Genomic DNA, 15,212 nt, shown 5'->3' with positions numbered 1-15,212 from the left:
TGTCTTTGTGCTCCCATGGCTTGGCTCAGTGAGTCTCTTCCAGTGCACACCTGTGTTTTTAACATGCCTACCATCTCTGTCAGAGAAAGATTTGACAGAACAGGATACGCCCAGCTCTCACAAGGAGAGAGAGGGATGGGAAGCTACTTAAAGGGCAACGAGTTTTACAGAGGCAGGTTGAAGACAGAACAAGCCAGAGAATGAGAAGGAGCCATGAGATCAGAGCAGATGGCTGAGTTAGTTTAAGGCCAAGCTGAGCAATTTAGAGACTGAGGTAGAAGCCAGACTGAATAAATCAGCTGGGAGAGGAATTCGAGCCAGAACAGCTGGCTTGAACCAGCCAGCCCAGAGTTCAGAAAGAACAAGTAAGGGTGAGCTTATTCAGCAGTAAGTCTCAGAGGCTGAAACATTCTAGGCCTGGGTTAGATTATACAGAGGCTAGAAGCTTCCAGGACTAGGCCTAGGTTAGCAGAAGGAGGCAGTCAGCCTTGGAGACGACAATTAAATCAGGAGAATAAAAGCTGCTTTTACTGACATCTCTAGAGCTGGGGCCCCAATGCTCCTCACAGTTCTTGTCCCTGTGTCTCACCCCAGGATTGTGAATTCCCAGCTGCCGCCTTCCCTCACCACCAAGGTCCGGCTCCATCACACTATCCCTGCAGACCAGGTACAGTACGGACTGCAGCCTGGGGGGCGGCCAGCCCAGGACACCTGCCATCCAGCCTGGTGGGGCAGGCTGCTCGTGGGTGACATGCCTAGGGCACACGCTTCACTAGCACCCGTTGGTGTTGTCAAGGAGTAAATAAGTATAAAAGCCGGCATTGCCCTGTGTGGTGGGCTTGGGCACTGGTTTGTGTCTATAAAGAAAGACAATTCTGGGGCGGGGTGGCTCAGAGGTTAAGACCACTGGCTGCTCTTCCAAAGGTCCTGAGTTCAATTCCCAGCAACCACACGGTGGCTCACAACCATCTGTAATGAGATCTGGTGTGCAGGTGTACATGTAGGGAGAACACTGTATACAGAATAAATAAAAAGTTTTTTTTTTAAAAGAAAGACAATTCCAAATCGTTCAATTTTACCAGTGAAGACTCAGGACCCTGGTGCTGGGATGAAAACCCGCCAGCTAGAGAGGCAGAGAAAGCTCCCAGCTGACCTCCCTACCCGGCTGACCTCCCTACCCAGCTGACCTCCCTACCCGGCTGACCTCCCTACCCGGCTGACCTCCCTACCCGGCTGGCCTCCCTACTCCTCCCTACTCGGCTGGCCTCCCTACTCAGTTGACCTCCCTACCCAGCTGGCAGCCCAGGAGGAAAAAGCCAAAAGCTAAAGAGCTCTTTCTTCTTCTCCAACTGTCTTAAATGCCTTTCTCTCAAAGTCCCTCCTTTCTGCTAATCCCTGTCAGCTGGTTGCTTGCTCCACTTCTTGACCTAGGGTTAACTTTATCAAATCCTGTTTCAGAAAGCTCTTGGATGAAAAGTGTGTGCTAGGGCTGAGCCACACCATAAAACAAGAAACAGCTTCTTACAGTTCACAGTCCTGGGGCTCACAGTGGGAGCAAATATCCTGCAGCACCGGTCCCTTCACACTAAGCAGAGCTGTGCACACTCAGCTGCCCCTAGCTTGCCTTGATGGCAGTGAGCACACTGTGAAGAATATATCCTTAAATCAGAGGAAACCTGCTGCCATGGTACTGCGCGCCTCTCCTGCCCGCCCTGGGAGCTGAGGCAGAAGACCCCTGAGTGCAGAGCTGCCCTGGGCTGCATCCAGAGGTGGTCTCACACTGGACAAAAGGGCGGGCCCAGGGCAGCCTTGAGCTCTGCAAGCATGCAGCATGTGTATGAAGAACACACAGACGACTGCCCACAGGCAGGTGGCACAGTGGCCCAGGCCTTCAATCCAGCACTCCACAGGCAGAGGCGGGTGGACCTCTGAGTTTGAGGTCAGACTGCTCAACAAAGCGAGTCCCAGGACAGCCAGAGACCTTGTTTTTTGGGAAGGGAGAAAATGCCTCAGACAACATAAGCTCCACAGCTCTCATCCACAGCTTCCGTCTGGTCTCTGTCTCTGTCTCCATGTCTGTCTCTTTCTCTCCCTCCCCCTCACTCTTTCTCCCCCCCCCCCTTTTATTTTGTTTGTTTGATTTTGGAGATGGACTTGTGGTCCATTGGACTCATCTCTGCAGTGCTGAGGTCCCAGGCTGAGCCACCAGCCTGGCTTGGCTTGTGAGCTTCTGTTTCAAACGCTTCCCTGACCTCTCTCCCACCATGAGGGTGAGCTGATGTTCAGCCTGGGCGGGCTCTGGCTTCCTGTGGCTGCTGTGACTAGAGGGCAGCCTTCATGGTCAGCAGTTAGAACTGTGAGGATGCTCTTTCCTGTCTCCTGCGACCTCTGGGATCCACCCTGAGGGAGGACAGCCCTCCTCGCCTGCTGGTGTGGTGCTGCTGCTGCTGCATGTGGCTCTCAGGCTGCTGCCCAGTGTAACAGTGGCGATCCATTGGTGGGACAGAGGATCATGGCCGCTAATGTAGGAAATTGTTTTCAGACCAAGACAGAGGAACTGTTGGCTTCTGGTTTGAGGCTTCTGGTCAGTCTATTTGCAGGTGCTGTTGTAGACTTCCTCAGGTGCAACCAGAGATTTTACAAAGAGTGCAATTGCTTATACTGTTTTAAGTGGGAATACCGAATTTTACTCATTTATTTAAAGCTTCAAAGGAGAAAAGGGCATTTCCCTGAAGGGGCAGCTGCCAAGCATTGCAGGACTGTTAGCTTCACAGTCAGTGACTACACTGTTTGCTTGTTTGCTGTTGCTGGGGATTGCAGCCCAGGCCACATGAGCTTTGCCACTGGGCCACACTGCCGGCCTCTGTGGGTGCTCTAGGCCAGCTTCCCGAAGGTGGCCTCCAGCGTGGGAATCCTCGCTTTGCTCTTTCATGGTAGACACAGTTCTGACCGCTGCTCTGAAGCCTGTGAGCCGAGTGCTCGCCTCCTCCTGGCCTCTGCTCCATCTGCTGGGCTCTTGGCACAGGGTCACTCCAGCTCCCTGGGCTTGGCTGGGTCCTGTGAGCAGATGGTGCCATTTGATTCCCCGTGGTTGTCAAGGGGAGAAGGTGGAGGCTGGCGCCCATCTGTGTGTATTCTTGTTTCAGACACTGCCTGGAGCAGGGGCTGCCACACAGGAAACAGGTACGTGGTGTGGTGACAGCAGTGTGCTCCCTTCATGCTGGGATGAGCCAGGGAGAGGCCATCCCACCCCCTGTGTAGATCAGACAGATGGGCCTAGGCCAGCTGTAAGGACGGTTGTCCTTTGCACTGATTGCCACAGCCACAGCTTTGGTCACGTCCTCCTGTGAGTCCGTTCTGTGACACCACTTAGTGTCAGGGTGTGGTGATAGAGAGCAGGGAACAGAACTGGTGGCTGCCATCTCCTTCAGAATAAAGTGGCCGTGGCCTCATGGTAAAGTTTGAGTTGGCTGAGTTCTTCCCAGTGGGAAGCCCTTCCTTCTGGCTCACCTTGTCTGATGCCTCCCTTCCCCACACTGCAGCTGCCGGCTGCCCCAGTGGTGCTGCCTGACCTGGGGGTGGTGTAAGTGACCCGTAAGTGCCAAGAGCCGACGTCATGCCAGGGGAGCGCTGCCCATTTGTCTTTCTTTGCAGGAGCAGCTTTGCCCCCTAATGTGAAGATCACCCCTGTTTTTCTGAGTGAGGAGGAAGTCGCCAGCCTCCAGGAGTTCACAGTGGAGCAGAAAATTAGGCAGGTTTGGTGTTCCCAGGGGCTCCTCACTTGTCCTCCCTTCATGCTGGGATGAGCCAGGGAGAGGCCATCCCACCCCCTGTGTGGATCAGACAGATGGGCCTAGGACAGCTGTAAGGACGGTTGTGAGGGTGTTGATCAGAGGCGTCCTGGCATCGGGACATGCAACAAGCTTAGTGTGACACCCTGTGTGGAGCCAGACTCAGGAGACCTGTAAGCTGTGATGGACTGTGTGGCCCTGGCCACCTCTGTTCAGTGATCCTGGCCTTACTGTGACAAGCCCTGAGGGGCAGTTGTGGTCTTTTCTTATTTCTTTGGCTTGACCATGGTGGCATCTGAGCTCTGCGGGTGCAGATGTCTGCTTGTCACTGATGCCGTTCAGAGGGTCAGAGTCTCAGTCCCACACTCTGCTGATGCAGCACCTGTTTTGTTTGCCAGATTCCAGGAAAGCTCACCTCAGTCCCCTGCCTGGGGTCAGAGCACTTCTACCTGGGCAGAAGATGCCGCAAGATGTGTGACGTCTGTGGCCTCCTGGACATCAGCTGCCATCCCAGAGCCTACACCCCATGATGGAGCATGGCTAGATGGCCATGGGGCGGATGGACACTTGCCTTGGCCTGAACAGGAGCATGCTGGGACCACAGGGCTGTGCACTACTGCCCGTGGCTGGGGCTCTGGCTTCCATAGCAGGCTGCCCGAGGAACTGGGTTTCTCCCAAGAGGAGCTGGATTTGACTGAAATCCACATCTCTGATGCTCAGGAAGCTGTCTCACCTGTGCCAGGCGATCAGGAAGCCATCTTCAGCTGCCACCATGCCCCTACACTGCCTGAGGATGCAGCCATTTGCACCTGCCTGGACCCTTCCCCTCCTGAGAGGCTCCCTGAGTGTGGAGGGCTGGAACAGCCTGCAGACCTTTCCATCACCAATGGCCAAACCCAAGTTCCTGGCACAGACTCTGTCCCCAGCAGCAGGCCCATGGTACTACCTCCCCAAGATCCTGTGCGTGTGGAGCCCAGCGTGGAGCAATGTGGGCATGGAGGCCAAGAGAGCCACTCGGCGCTGGCATGCAGTAGTTCCCACTCCGCTGCCTCTCAGGGCCCCAGGCCTGCAGGCAGCCGTGGCTTCCGGCCGTCTCCAGCTGGGCCCCCTGCAGGGCTCATGCCCATGAAGCTCTACACTCACAGTGTGGACGGGCTGGTGCTGTCCCTGCTGGCCGAGGGGCCTCTTCTCAGAGACAACGCAGCCATCGAGGAGGTGGTGAGTGGCTTCTGTCCCTTCACGTTCCCCCTAGCCCACCGGGACGAACCTCAGTTCTGTACTGAAGCTAAGTGCTGCCCACGTCTGTGAGGTTTTGCGTGGTGTATAAGACTGAGCCCCGTACAGGTGTGGGAGAAGGGCAGCTGCCTGGCACACAGCTCTCCCCTGCACCTTGTTCCCTCTCAGTAGCCGGCACAGGGTTCAGCTTCCCGTTCTGAGGAAGTGAGGCCATGCAGGTGAGGCCCAGCAGCCCAGCTCCCAGCTGAGAAAGCATGTCTTACGCAGCGTGCCACAGCCTGCTGTGGGGTCCGCGGGACCCCGCGTTTCCTCCCTGCACTCAGCTCATGTGCTTATTTGGTGCTCCTTCCCAGAGTCCATCTGAAATGCACACTGGCTGTGGAGGGCTCTTTTTGAACAGCCCTCGCTCCTGAGGCAGTGAACTGAGCTCTAGGGTCTGGGCCCAAGCAGATGATAGAGTTGCTATGGTAACAGCCTTGCTGTAGTTGGCAGGAAGAGCAGTTGCTGCAGGGCAAATGGTGTTCTGGGGCTCGACTTGTTTTTCTTCTTAAATCCACATCATTCTGAGGCAGTCTCATTGGCATGCAGGCCTTGTGGGCCTGCACTGAGGAGCCAGTCACCTTGGAGCCCAGGGCAGGCTGCTGGTTGGCTTCCCTCGCACAGCCCCTGCTGGCAGCCAAGTCGAGCTTGCTTTGTGCATCCTCATTTAGCATGGCATGGCTGTGCGTGACTGTGTCCACCAATGTGTTAGGACAGCAAAGGGTCCTGGTGTGGCTTCACACAGGGCAGCTCTGTGCCTTGGCTTTCCCTCAGCTCTCACTGTGCTGGGCCCCAGGAGTATTGCTCCGAAGGCCTGGAGTTTGGATGCAGCAAAGTAGATAGACTGCCCCTGTCTTTGCCTGTGCCCCCTCTGAAGAGACCTCATGCGGGCCGCCTTGGAGAGAGGTGAGCTGTGTAAGTCTATGCTGAGCTCACTGTTCTAGCCAAGCCAAGGGTGCATCTGGAAGGCAGGCCCTGCAGCTGCTGTCCTGGGACAAAAGCAGCCTTGTGAGGTGGGGAGGTCCAGATCCCCGTTGACTGTCACCCAGTCCTGACCTCTGTCCTTGCTGAGAGATGGAGAGATAAGAGGAGGGTGTCCTGCCCAGCGCAGCCTCCGCTGTGTGGAGGCATTTGTCAAGGCCACCACAGTGCGACTACAGCTTCCAGCTTGTCTCTTCAGTAGGGTGGTTGCTGGTCAGGCCCAGGGATAGGATGCAGGGTATGGGAGACGGAAGCTGGTAGTGCTCTCTAGAGTGGGGAGCTACTGATCTTGAGTAGCATCCTGATCTGAGAGTGAATTGGAGCCAGACAGACCCCAAGTCTGATTTATAGGACAGGTTTGTTATCGTCTCTGTCTTAGATGGAAAAATGCTTATCCTGGTTGCTTTGCATCTTTCTGGAAGGCAGACAGAGTCTCTGCAGCATAGTCCCACAGGCCAGCTGGACCATGACAGCCCTCTGAAGAGGCTCTGTTCCCTACACCTCTCAGGCAGGGTCTGCAGGAGGCAGGACAGTTGAGCCTGGGAGCTGTGCTGTCAAAGCGGAGTGCAGGAGGCTGCCACCAGGGGGCAGCTTAGACCCCTGGGCCTGGCCCTGCACCATGATGCTTCTTCAGCGGCAGGGAGCCTGTGGATTGCTGCTGCATTCGGCCATGCATGGGGCATCAGGCTTGGGCTGGCTTGGGGGCAGTGCCTATTGAAGTCAGGGTGGGAGCCAGCGCTTGCTGAGATACCCAGTGGAAAAGCTTCCCACGTCAACCATGTGGGCTACGCCCACGCTGCCCAGCCCACAGGGCTGTACCACCTGTCCTCAGATGTGGTTGGACCTTGCGTCAGGTCCTTGCATCTCCTCAGGCCGTTCTGAGATCATGCTGCATATCGAGTTGTGCAGTTCTTATTCAGGGACTCAGACATTTTCAGCTTTGCAAGCTCTACAGCCTCGTGGGAGCAGTGTGGCTGTGGCCTTCCGTGACCACCCCGCAGACCTCTCCCATGTCACAACAGATACTGTAGCAGATACAGTTACCCTGGGTGCTAGGCTGTACAAGCCAGGTCACCTGCATGTGTGGCCCTCGTGTCTAAGCAGCGTGTGCTCAGCAGTGAGGAGTCCCCTCCGCACCTCTTACCTTGTGATGATTTCTAGTCAAGAGCTCTTTCTTGACCAACACCAGGCCAAGTCTTGGAAGTGGAGCCTAGCACATTAGAGAGAGCTGGACTAGTTGGCTCACTCTCGGCTCCAGTTTCCCGTCTTCTTCAGCAACTTGAAGAGGGGTGTCTGTTATCAGGCCCTGAGATCCAGATGTGCTATGAGCATGGCGCCCCCTCCTAGCTGCATGGCGCCTCCTCTGGGTACCAGGTGTACCAGTGTTGCCCCCCAAACTCCCAACCCAGGTGTACCAGTGTTGCCCCCCAAGCCCCCAATCCAGGTGTACCAGTGTTGCCCCCCAAGCCCCCAACCCAGGCACATATACCGTTCAAAACTAGGCTCCTTTGTGCCTTCCCACCCAGTCGCGGTAAGTGTCCTGACCGTCAGGAGTGGCGCTGCAGGCACCTGCTCTCCTCAGCTGTGCACACTCAGGAGAAGCCAGTGGTTCAAGTGCTGGCACTGGCAGTGTTTATCCATCGACTCGTTCCTGGGAACCCGGTCACATGCTTCCTACCTGCCGGAGCTCCTGAGACAGTGTGTGGGCTCATCCCTGCCGCCTTCTTCAGCCCACGTCCTCTCAGGTCCTGAGCACAGGCCACAGGACCAGCACTCCTGTCTTCTAGAAGCTGCATGTTCTTCCTGGCAGAGATCACAGGCCACCAATGTTGTTCGAACAGATGGTCCCAGAGCAGGAGACGGCTCAGGGGTTAAGAGCACCTACTGTTTGTTCCGAGGACCAGAGTTAGCACAGCACCCACATAGGATGGCTCACAATTGCCTGGAGCACCTGCTCAAGGGATCGGACACCCATTTCTGAGCTCCGAATGTAGCCACATAACCCATGAAAAGAAAAATATATGTGTGTATGATCATAAGGAGCTGGGGATTGTGCACGCCTGTGATCCAAGCACTCAGGAGGCAGAGGTAGGAGGCTTTCCACAAGTTGGAGGCCAGCCTGGTCTTCATAGTGAGTCCCAAGCCACGCACAGGGAAACCCTGTCTCAAACAGACGAAGGAGCGTGAGAGTGGGGCCTGGGTTAGGCAGACACTGGCCATTTTCGCTACATCTGGTGCCACTGAGGCATTGTCTGTGTGCTCACGGTTTAACTGAGTTTGCCATCCTGTGACCACCCCTTCCTGGCTTTTCTGTAGTACCACAGCAGCCTGGCATCGCTGAATGGGCTGGAAGTCCACCTGAAGGAGACACTGCCCAGAGACCAGGCTAGCCCCACAAGCAGCACATACAACTTTGTGCATTACGACCGTATCCAGAGTGTGCTCTCAGGTAAGGGACCTTTACAGGGAACCCAGCCACAGTCATGGCAGTGCTGCAGCCCACAGCCCTCTGGCCTCAGCTAGGCCTCTGAGCTCACTGGCAGACACTCGGTGGGAACTCATGAGTTTAAGCGTCTGTGTAAGGTGGCCCCAGTAAAGGAGCTGCTGCGGCTTGCAGGTGCTGGCAGTGCTCCCTCCCAGAGGCAGCAGTGGGGCTGGCACCTGGACTCAGTGCCCCCACACTCAGGACCGGGCACGAGGAGTGGGGAGGGCTGCCACTCACCACCCATCTTTTCCACAAGCCAACCTGGCTGCAGTGGCTGGCCCCCAGGACCGCCGTTTTCTGCAGGCTGTCAGCCTCATGCACTCGGACTTCACTCGGCTTCCTGTGCTGTACGAGATGACCATCAGGTGAGCCTCTGAGCCCTGCGCATCCAGCTGCCCCTCCCGGCCCTGCTTCTTGGGCCTGGCTGTGTCGGGCCTGGCTGTGCTGGCCACGGTCCCTTTGGAGGCTGTCCTCCCACACAGGCCTGGGTTAGGTTCTCCAGAGCCTTCCCTCTAAATAATGCAGGTTACTACAGTGGCTAAGCCTAAGTCATCACCTTTTGAGGGCGGGCCAGACAACACCGCAGGGTTCTAATTACAAATACCAGGCCTCCTGAGAACAGACTCCTGCAGAAAGTTCAGAATCAGGCCTCTCCGCGGTGCGCATCAGCCCTGGAGTCCACCTAGAGTCCACCCGTGTCTCTCGTGGCTGCACTCCCGGGCTCCACGGGCTTGCTTTTCACTCTGTGGCTGGTGACAATGGCGCGGGCCTGCCTCCTTCCTGGTGCCGTGCTTCCTCAGCTTCCAGGCGTCTGGTACAGTTGCTGCACTGTCTCTGAAGCTGCTTAAACAGACCGTGCTCTCCTCTCCTCACCATGCTGTCCTCAGAGGGCTGCAGGGAGAGCTGCCCTGCCTCTCCAGTGGCCGCGCAGGTGGCTTTTCACTCCTTTCTGTGAGAATGTGAGCATGTGGGGACAGTGATATCCCAGGCTTACCCCCAGGCCTCCGTGACTCAGGTGCATGCTCTCCCCATAAGTCCCAGTAGTTGGGTGAGGACTGTGGTCTGGACTCAATGGGAGCACACAGAGCCTTGGTGATGACACTCCCATGTCCTGTCACCTGCCACACTGATGCCAGCCCTGGTGTCCTCTGCTGCTGATGGCACAGCCTGTCCTAGCTGGCATCCCAAGTGTGACTTGCACCTGCAGCGACCACTCTGGGATCTGGGCATGCTCAGTGTGTGGCTGTTGAGTGGGAGGCAGCAGCAAGCAAATGTCAACATCTGTGTGACCAGGTGCTGGCAGTTGCTGAGCTTCACCTTCCTGGAGCCAAGAGACTTGAGCACGGGGCAGAGCCCATGGCATGTGCTGGGCAGGTTCTCCACAGCGATGGGGCGCAGCTCTGTGGCACATGCTAACGAGCACAGAGACTCCTGTGTTTCTGCAGCAAGCCAGGGGCTCCCTGCTTGCCAGCAGGAGGGCTAGCATTGCCACACAGGTGTGACTGGAGGGTCGAACCACCAGGTCCCACTCGAGGTTCAAGAGGAGCTTTCTAGGCAGATGCCTCACAGGGGCTGAAGACCCTATGCCAGCCAGGTTCTGCAGGTGCCCTCCTCATCCTGCAGGAGACAGCTGAGGGGAGGGGCTGGTAATGCCAGAATTAGGGAAACTGAGGCTGGGTAGGCCCAAGGCAGGAAGAAGGTAGGGTCCAGGGGTGACTGGGTGGATCTGGTAACAGGTGAGGGTCTCTCCTTAGTCCCTGTGGCCTGGAAGGGAAGGAATCAGCTGAAAGAAGCAATTGAAGCTGAAGTTTACTTAGCAAAGTGGAGAAGTTGGGGTGGGCTGTCCTGGAAGGGGGTGTGTGTCATAATGGATATTGGTTATGGATTTGTGTGTCTGTGTGTGATATGTGTTCATGTGTGAATGTGTGCATCATGTGTGATGTGTACACACATGCTTCAGCATGTGTATGTATGTGCACATGTTTGCACATGCACCACAGTGTGAGTGTGAGGGTCAGAGGATACCTTGCAGAAGTTGGGGCCCTTCCTCTATCACGTGGGCTTTAGGGATGGCACGGAGTTTTCAGGTATGCCTCTGGCCCTGTGCTGTAGGTTTTTAAGGAGTTCTTATGACTATTTATGAGATTAGTGCCATGTTCATACTAAGGCCACCCTTTTCCTTCTCCAGCACCCCTTTAGGTATTTGTTCCCAGGTTTTAGGGAAGGAGCACAGGTCTGTGGGGGATCAGATCTGCAATGCAGATGACACTGGTGTGGAGGGTGCAGGCCTGGGTGGTGTGCATGTGCAGTGGGGAACGCCCCACTGTCGGTGTCTGATCCCCTAGGGCTTCCATGATGTGGGACAGATGAGCAGCATGCTGTCAGGAGCTCAGCTACCAAGATGCAGCTGTGGTTTCCTTGGTTACCCGACACCTACCTTCTCAAATACCCATCCCAGGCCCTCCTCTGTGCAGTGCTGCATCCCTCTGTCAGCCCGTGGGTCTGTCACATCCCACTCCTCTGTCACCTGAAGGCATCAGGCTACAGCGGCACCAGCCACCCTCCTGGCCCAGGCTCTCGGCTGTACTGAGGGAGGGGTGTGAGCAGGCCTCTGCTCTGCTGTAGCTGTGTTGACAGCAGCCTCGTGGTTCATTTGGTCAGACACTGGGACTTAAGACCTGGCTGCAGCCACCTTGGGCCCATCGTCCCTCATCCCAACCCCAGTGAGCTGAAAAGACAGGACAGTTGTTACCCAGCTCAGTGTAGTATTCTGAGCCACAGCAGGCAGGCATTAGGGGTGCTGGGGTGGCCAGCCAGGGCCCACACGGGCGCCCCTGAGCTCTTGTGCATCTTCCCTCCCCACTAGGAATGCCTCCACAGCTGTGTACGCCTGCTGCAACCCTGCCCAGGAGACCTACTTCCAGCAGCTGGTGCCCACTGCCCGCAGCTCTGGCTTCCCGAACCCTCAGGATTGTGCCTTCAGCCTCGCAGGCAAAGCCAGGCGGAAGCTGCTGAAGCACGGGGTAAACCTGATGTGAGCTGTGCGCAGCCTGACGGTGTCCCCAATGCTGAGGTAGAGCTGTGCGCAGCCCGATGGTGTCCCCAACGCTGAGGTAGAGCTGTGCGCAGCCCGACGGTGTCCCCAGCGCTGAGGTAGAGCTGTGTGCAGTCCATGTGCCACCCCTCCAGATGGTGTCCCCAGTGCTGAGGTCGAGCAGGACTTGCTCCTTGGTGGCAGCTGCATGGGACTGTGTGGGCTCAGGGCAGGGTTTGGCACGTGTCAGTGACTTGAATGTGGTGCAGGGCAGGCTGCAGGCTCCGGGCTGCACCCTGGGGTCCACTGGTAGTTCCCTCGGGTGCTAGGGGGCTGAGTTCCAGGCCTGTGAAGCAGATTCCCAAGGGCTCAAAAATAAAGTGACTAAACTGAGTTCTGAGTAACCGACCAGTATTTCTGTGGCAGGGTGAAGGTCACTGCATGTTTTACACGGGCACAGGCACACGCAGTCACTGCATGTTTTACACGGGCACAGGCTCCATGTCCCCGTTTCACACTGGATTCTGCATTTGCTCACGTTAGAGCACAGCACATCTGCACAGAACCCCTGTACACCGACTGTAGCCTGAGCTCATCTCCGGTGATGGGCAGTGCCCATCCCACAGGCCTGTGGGGCAGGGTCTGTACCACTGTTGAGTCTGTGCATGTGACAGCACATGATTTCCTTTCCCATTTACCCTTGGCCTTGGGGGTACAGAACCCATGGGTCTGGTGTGCTGGCTGGCTGTTTTTCCCAGACTATACACACCAGTGTGCCTGTCTGCGGGGACGTAAGCCACAGTGAGCTCCAGTCTCGTCCTCTCCCTGAGGCCCCTCAGCTACTAGCTGGCCAGAGGTTGGCCTCCCTGCCAGGCACAGGCATACCGCTCTCCAGGCCTGGCCAGTTCTTCAGAAGTGAAACCCACTCCAAGTTTGCTGCTGGCTCTCAAGAAACCTCATGGTGAATTTACAGCTTGTTCTGCCAAGGGGTGCTCTGCACAGCACATGCTCCCGGCTGCCAGCTGTGCTAAGTCCTGGCCCTCCCCTTGGTGAGCAGACGGGCCTGTGCTCTGTGGAACTTGGGGCTCAGGAGCGCAGAGGTGTTGCGGCTTCCTGCTGTGGCTCTTGTAACTACCCTTTTGATTACTCTTCCAGAAAGTTCTTTCAAGGAATATGGCTGCACTCCCCCTTCCCCCTGCCCTTGTGTGACACAGAGCTGTCTGCAGACCGTAGCCTCTTTGAACCAGTGCTGTGGGCAACCCTGCCTCCCCATGAAGCCTATCCCAAACAGGCATAACAACGTGTGAGGCCTGCCCTAAGCTCCACAGGGTGCGAAGCCCTGACGGAAGGGCTTTTAAAGAACATGCCAGGAGTTTCCTATAAACCAGGGGCATGTTCCCTCTTGAGTATGGACATGTTGAGTGGGATGTGTGTGTGTGTGTGTGTGTGTGTGTGTGTGTAGGACAGACAAGGACAGTGTGTGTCCTGTCATTCTCCACCTTACTCCTTTGAGCTGAGCTCCCCCATTGCTCAGTGCTGTGTTCCAGGCGTGGGCATGACACACAGCAGTGTAGGTGCTAGGGATCCATGCTTGTGCTGTGAGCTTGCTCTCACCCACTTAGCCCCCTGGTAGTCCACATCTGGACTGCCAGCTCTGAGGCGAGGCACTTAGATGCCACGTTCAGGGGTGCCAGCCCTACTAAGTGAGCTCACCGCCAGCCGTGGTTCTGAGGCCAAACCTAAAATAAGGAAGGACTGGGGGTTTAGCTCAGTGGTACAGTGCTTGCCTGCCATGAGGCTCTGCCTCAAAACCACTAGTCACACACACCCCCTCGTGGCCTGTTATTTAGGGGGTGTGGGCCACACGTCTTGAGGACACACAGGCAGCCTGGTGGTAAGTCCCCTGTGAGGAACTGTAGCCTCAGCCTGTGGAGTGGATCCATCAGGTTCCAGACAGCTCTGCCAGCAGCTACAGGTGAGGCTGGGGTGTGATGCGAAGTCCCATCTCCCCCCACACAGTGCCCCAGAGACCCAACCGCCTCCTGCCCCCGCCTCACTGGCCCCTTGTGAGCCCCTGGAGAGGGTATGACAGACGCCTGGGTGTCAAACTCAGCCTGTTGGGCTTCCTGTGAGCCAGCCTGCTGGCCTTCTTGCTTTCTGTCTCTGTCATGGAGGGGATACCTGCTGCTGCAATCTCTACAGCAGTGACTGGCCTGGAGGCTGCTGGGGGAAAATCCACCCCCAGCTCCCTGTTGCTTCGTCCTAGTCGCCTGGCCTCACAAGACAGTTTGCATATAACCCCAAGACCTCAGCCTCAAAAGTACGCTTTAAAAGTGGGGTGTTCCCACAGCAGAGGCTTGGCAGGGTCCGTGGCAGACTCCCATGTACTGGAAAGGCACCAGGCCCTCCATGGCATGCCAGGGGCTTCAGAGTCAACACCCAGAGCATCACCGCGTGCCTGAATAGAAGACTCCACACACTGGCCACGGTGGAAGCTGCAGGAGGAAAGAACATTAAGTGTGTTGGGGCCACTCCCTGCCCCACTGTGAACTGTGGGGCCCATGTTCCCATGGCCGTCACTGCTACTGGGGAAAGACAGCCCGGGCCCTTTGGGAAATGGAGCACATCCATTTGCACCACTTCCAAGTGACATGTGTGGTAAGAGTCCCATGGTGTCCACGCAGGCCCTGAGGTCCCTTCCTATGTGCTTCTGACACAAAGCCCACAGAGGTGAGCTACGGAGAGGGGCTGCTCAAGAGCCTGCGCAGGGGCCTGGATGGACTCCTGCTCTCCAGAGCTGTGAAGGGGAATTCTGGACGTCCACGCCAGTAAGTCTGCAGTCACCTGTTAGAGCTGCCATGGGAGTCTACTGCAAACTGAACCCTGAGTGTGCAATGGGGCACAAGGCCTGGTGAGGACACCCATCACAGGAGCCTCAGCGTGAGCGCCCTGCCTGGCCTCTGCTGGAAGGTCACGACTCCCAAGTGGGCGGGAAGCAAGCAGAGTGCTGGGAGGTAGGCTGCCCCTAGGGAGGGCTAGTCCCTGAGGCCCACAGAGGATGGACCTGGCAGCAGACAAGGGATAGGTGGCAGGTACCACATCTTAAGACGTAAACTGCGGTGCAGGGGAGTCATGCACTGGGGTGCTCACAGTCTGCATCCACCTGCGCAGTACACACACCTGCTCCTAGTCCTCAACTGCTGGAGGAGAGCAAGGGTGAGGGGTGCGGGGTGGATGTTGGACCTGTCCCAGGCCTCTCTGCGAGAACTGCCCTGAGTTCTTGAAGCACGTCTTTGAACCCTGGCAGGCACCCAGAGGCTGCCTGAAAATTGCCGAGTGACAGTCCCTCTCTGTCCCACCTTCCTACAGCCAGGCCCAGCATGCCAAGGCAGTGGCTCCGGGCTCTGCCCAGAGGCCCGTGGAGGCTGCTAGAGGCACCATATTCACTCTCCTACCCAGTGACCAAGCTGGTACCAGCTTCAGCCTGGGCTCCCGGTGCAGCACTTACTACCGGGGACACTGAGCGGCTGTTGTGCACTGTGTCCCTCCATCCCCACCCCCACTCGGCTTGCTCAGAGTCTTTGTCCTTTTGTTAAAGCCTAGAAGATGCTGGCCCTCCCTCCCAGCACCCTCAGGAAGGGCATTC

General features: G+C 56.8%; 1 protein-coding gene across 8 annotated transcripts in view; it reads left to right on the top strand.

The window, feature by feature from the left end:
- The window catches only part of HPS4 (HPS4 biogenesis of lysosomal organelles complex 3 subunit 2), a 33,597-nt gene extending 21,771 nt beyond the window's left edge, over positions 1–11,826 (top strand). For 7 of the 8 annotated variants that reach the window (XM_084762607.1, XM_084762603.1, XM_084762604.1 and 4 more), the window contains 7 exons: positions 595–667; positions 3,147–3,183; positions 3,655–3,751; positions 4,190–5,009; positions 8,364–8,496; positions 8,789–8,897; positions 11,399–11,826. In XM_084762607.1, the coding sequence (XP_084618733.1) occupies positions 595–667; positions 3,147–3,183; positions 3,655–3,751; positions 4,190–5,009; positions 8,364–8,496; positions 8,789–8,897; positions 11,399–11,570 (1,441 nt within the window). In that variant the 3' untranslated portion in view covers positions 11,571–11,826. The remainder of the gene's footprint in view (positions 1–594; positions 668–3,146; positions 3,184–3,654; positions 3,752–4,189; positions 5,010–8,363; positions 8,497–8,788; positions 8,898–11,398) is intronic. The other variant, XM_084762606.1, reaches the window with a different exon arrangement.
- Positions 11,827–15,212: the final 3,386 nt, after the last annotated feature.

This window comes from Acomys minous, assembly GCF_964271855.1.
Source record: "Acomys minous genome assembly, chromosome: 16".
Classification (NCBI taxonomy): Eukaryota; Metazoa; Chordata; class Mammalia; order Rodentia; family Muridae; genus Acomys; species Acomys minous.
The sequence above is the reverse complement of the archived record's forward strand: the minus strand, read 5'-3'. Positions and strand labels throughout refer to the sequence as shown.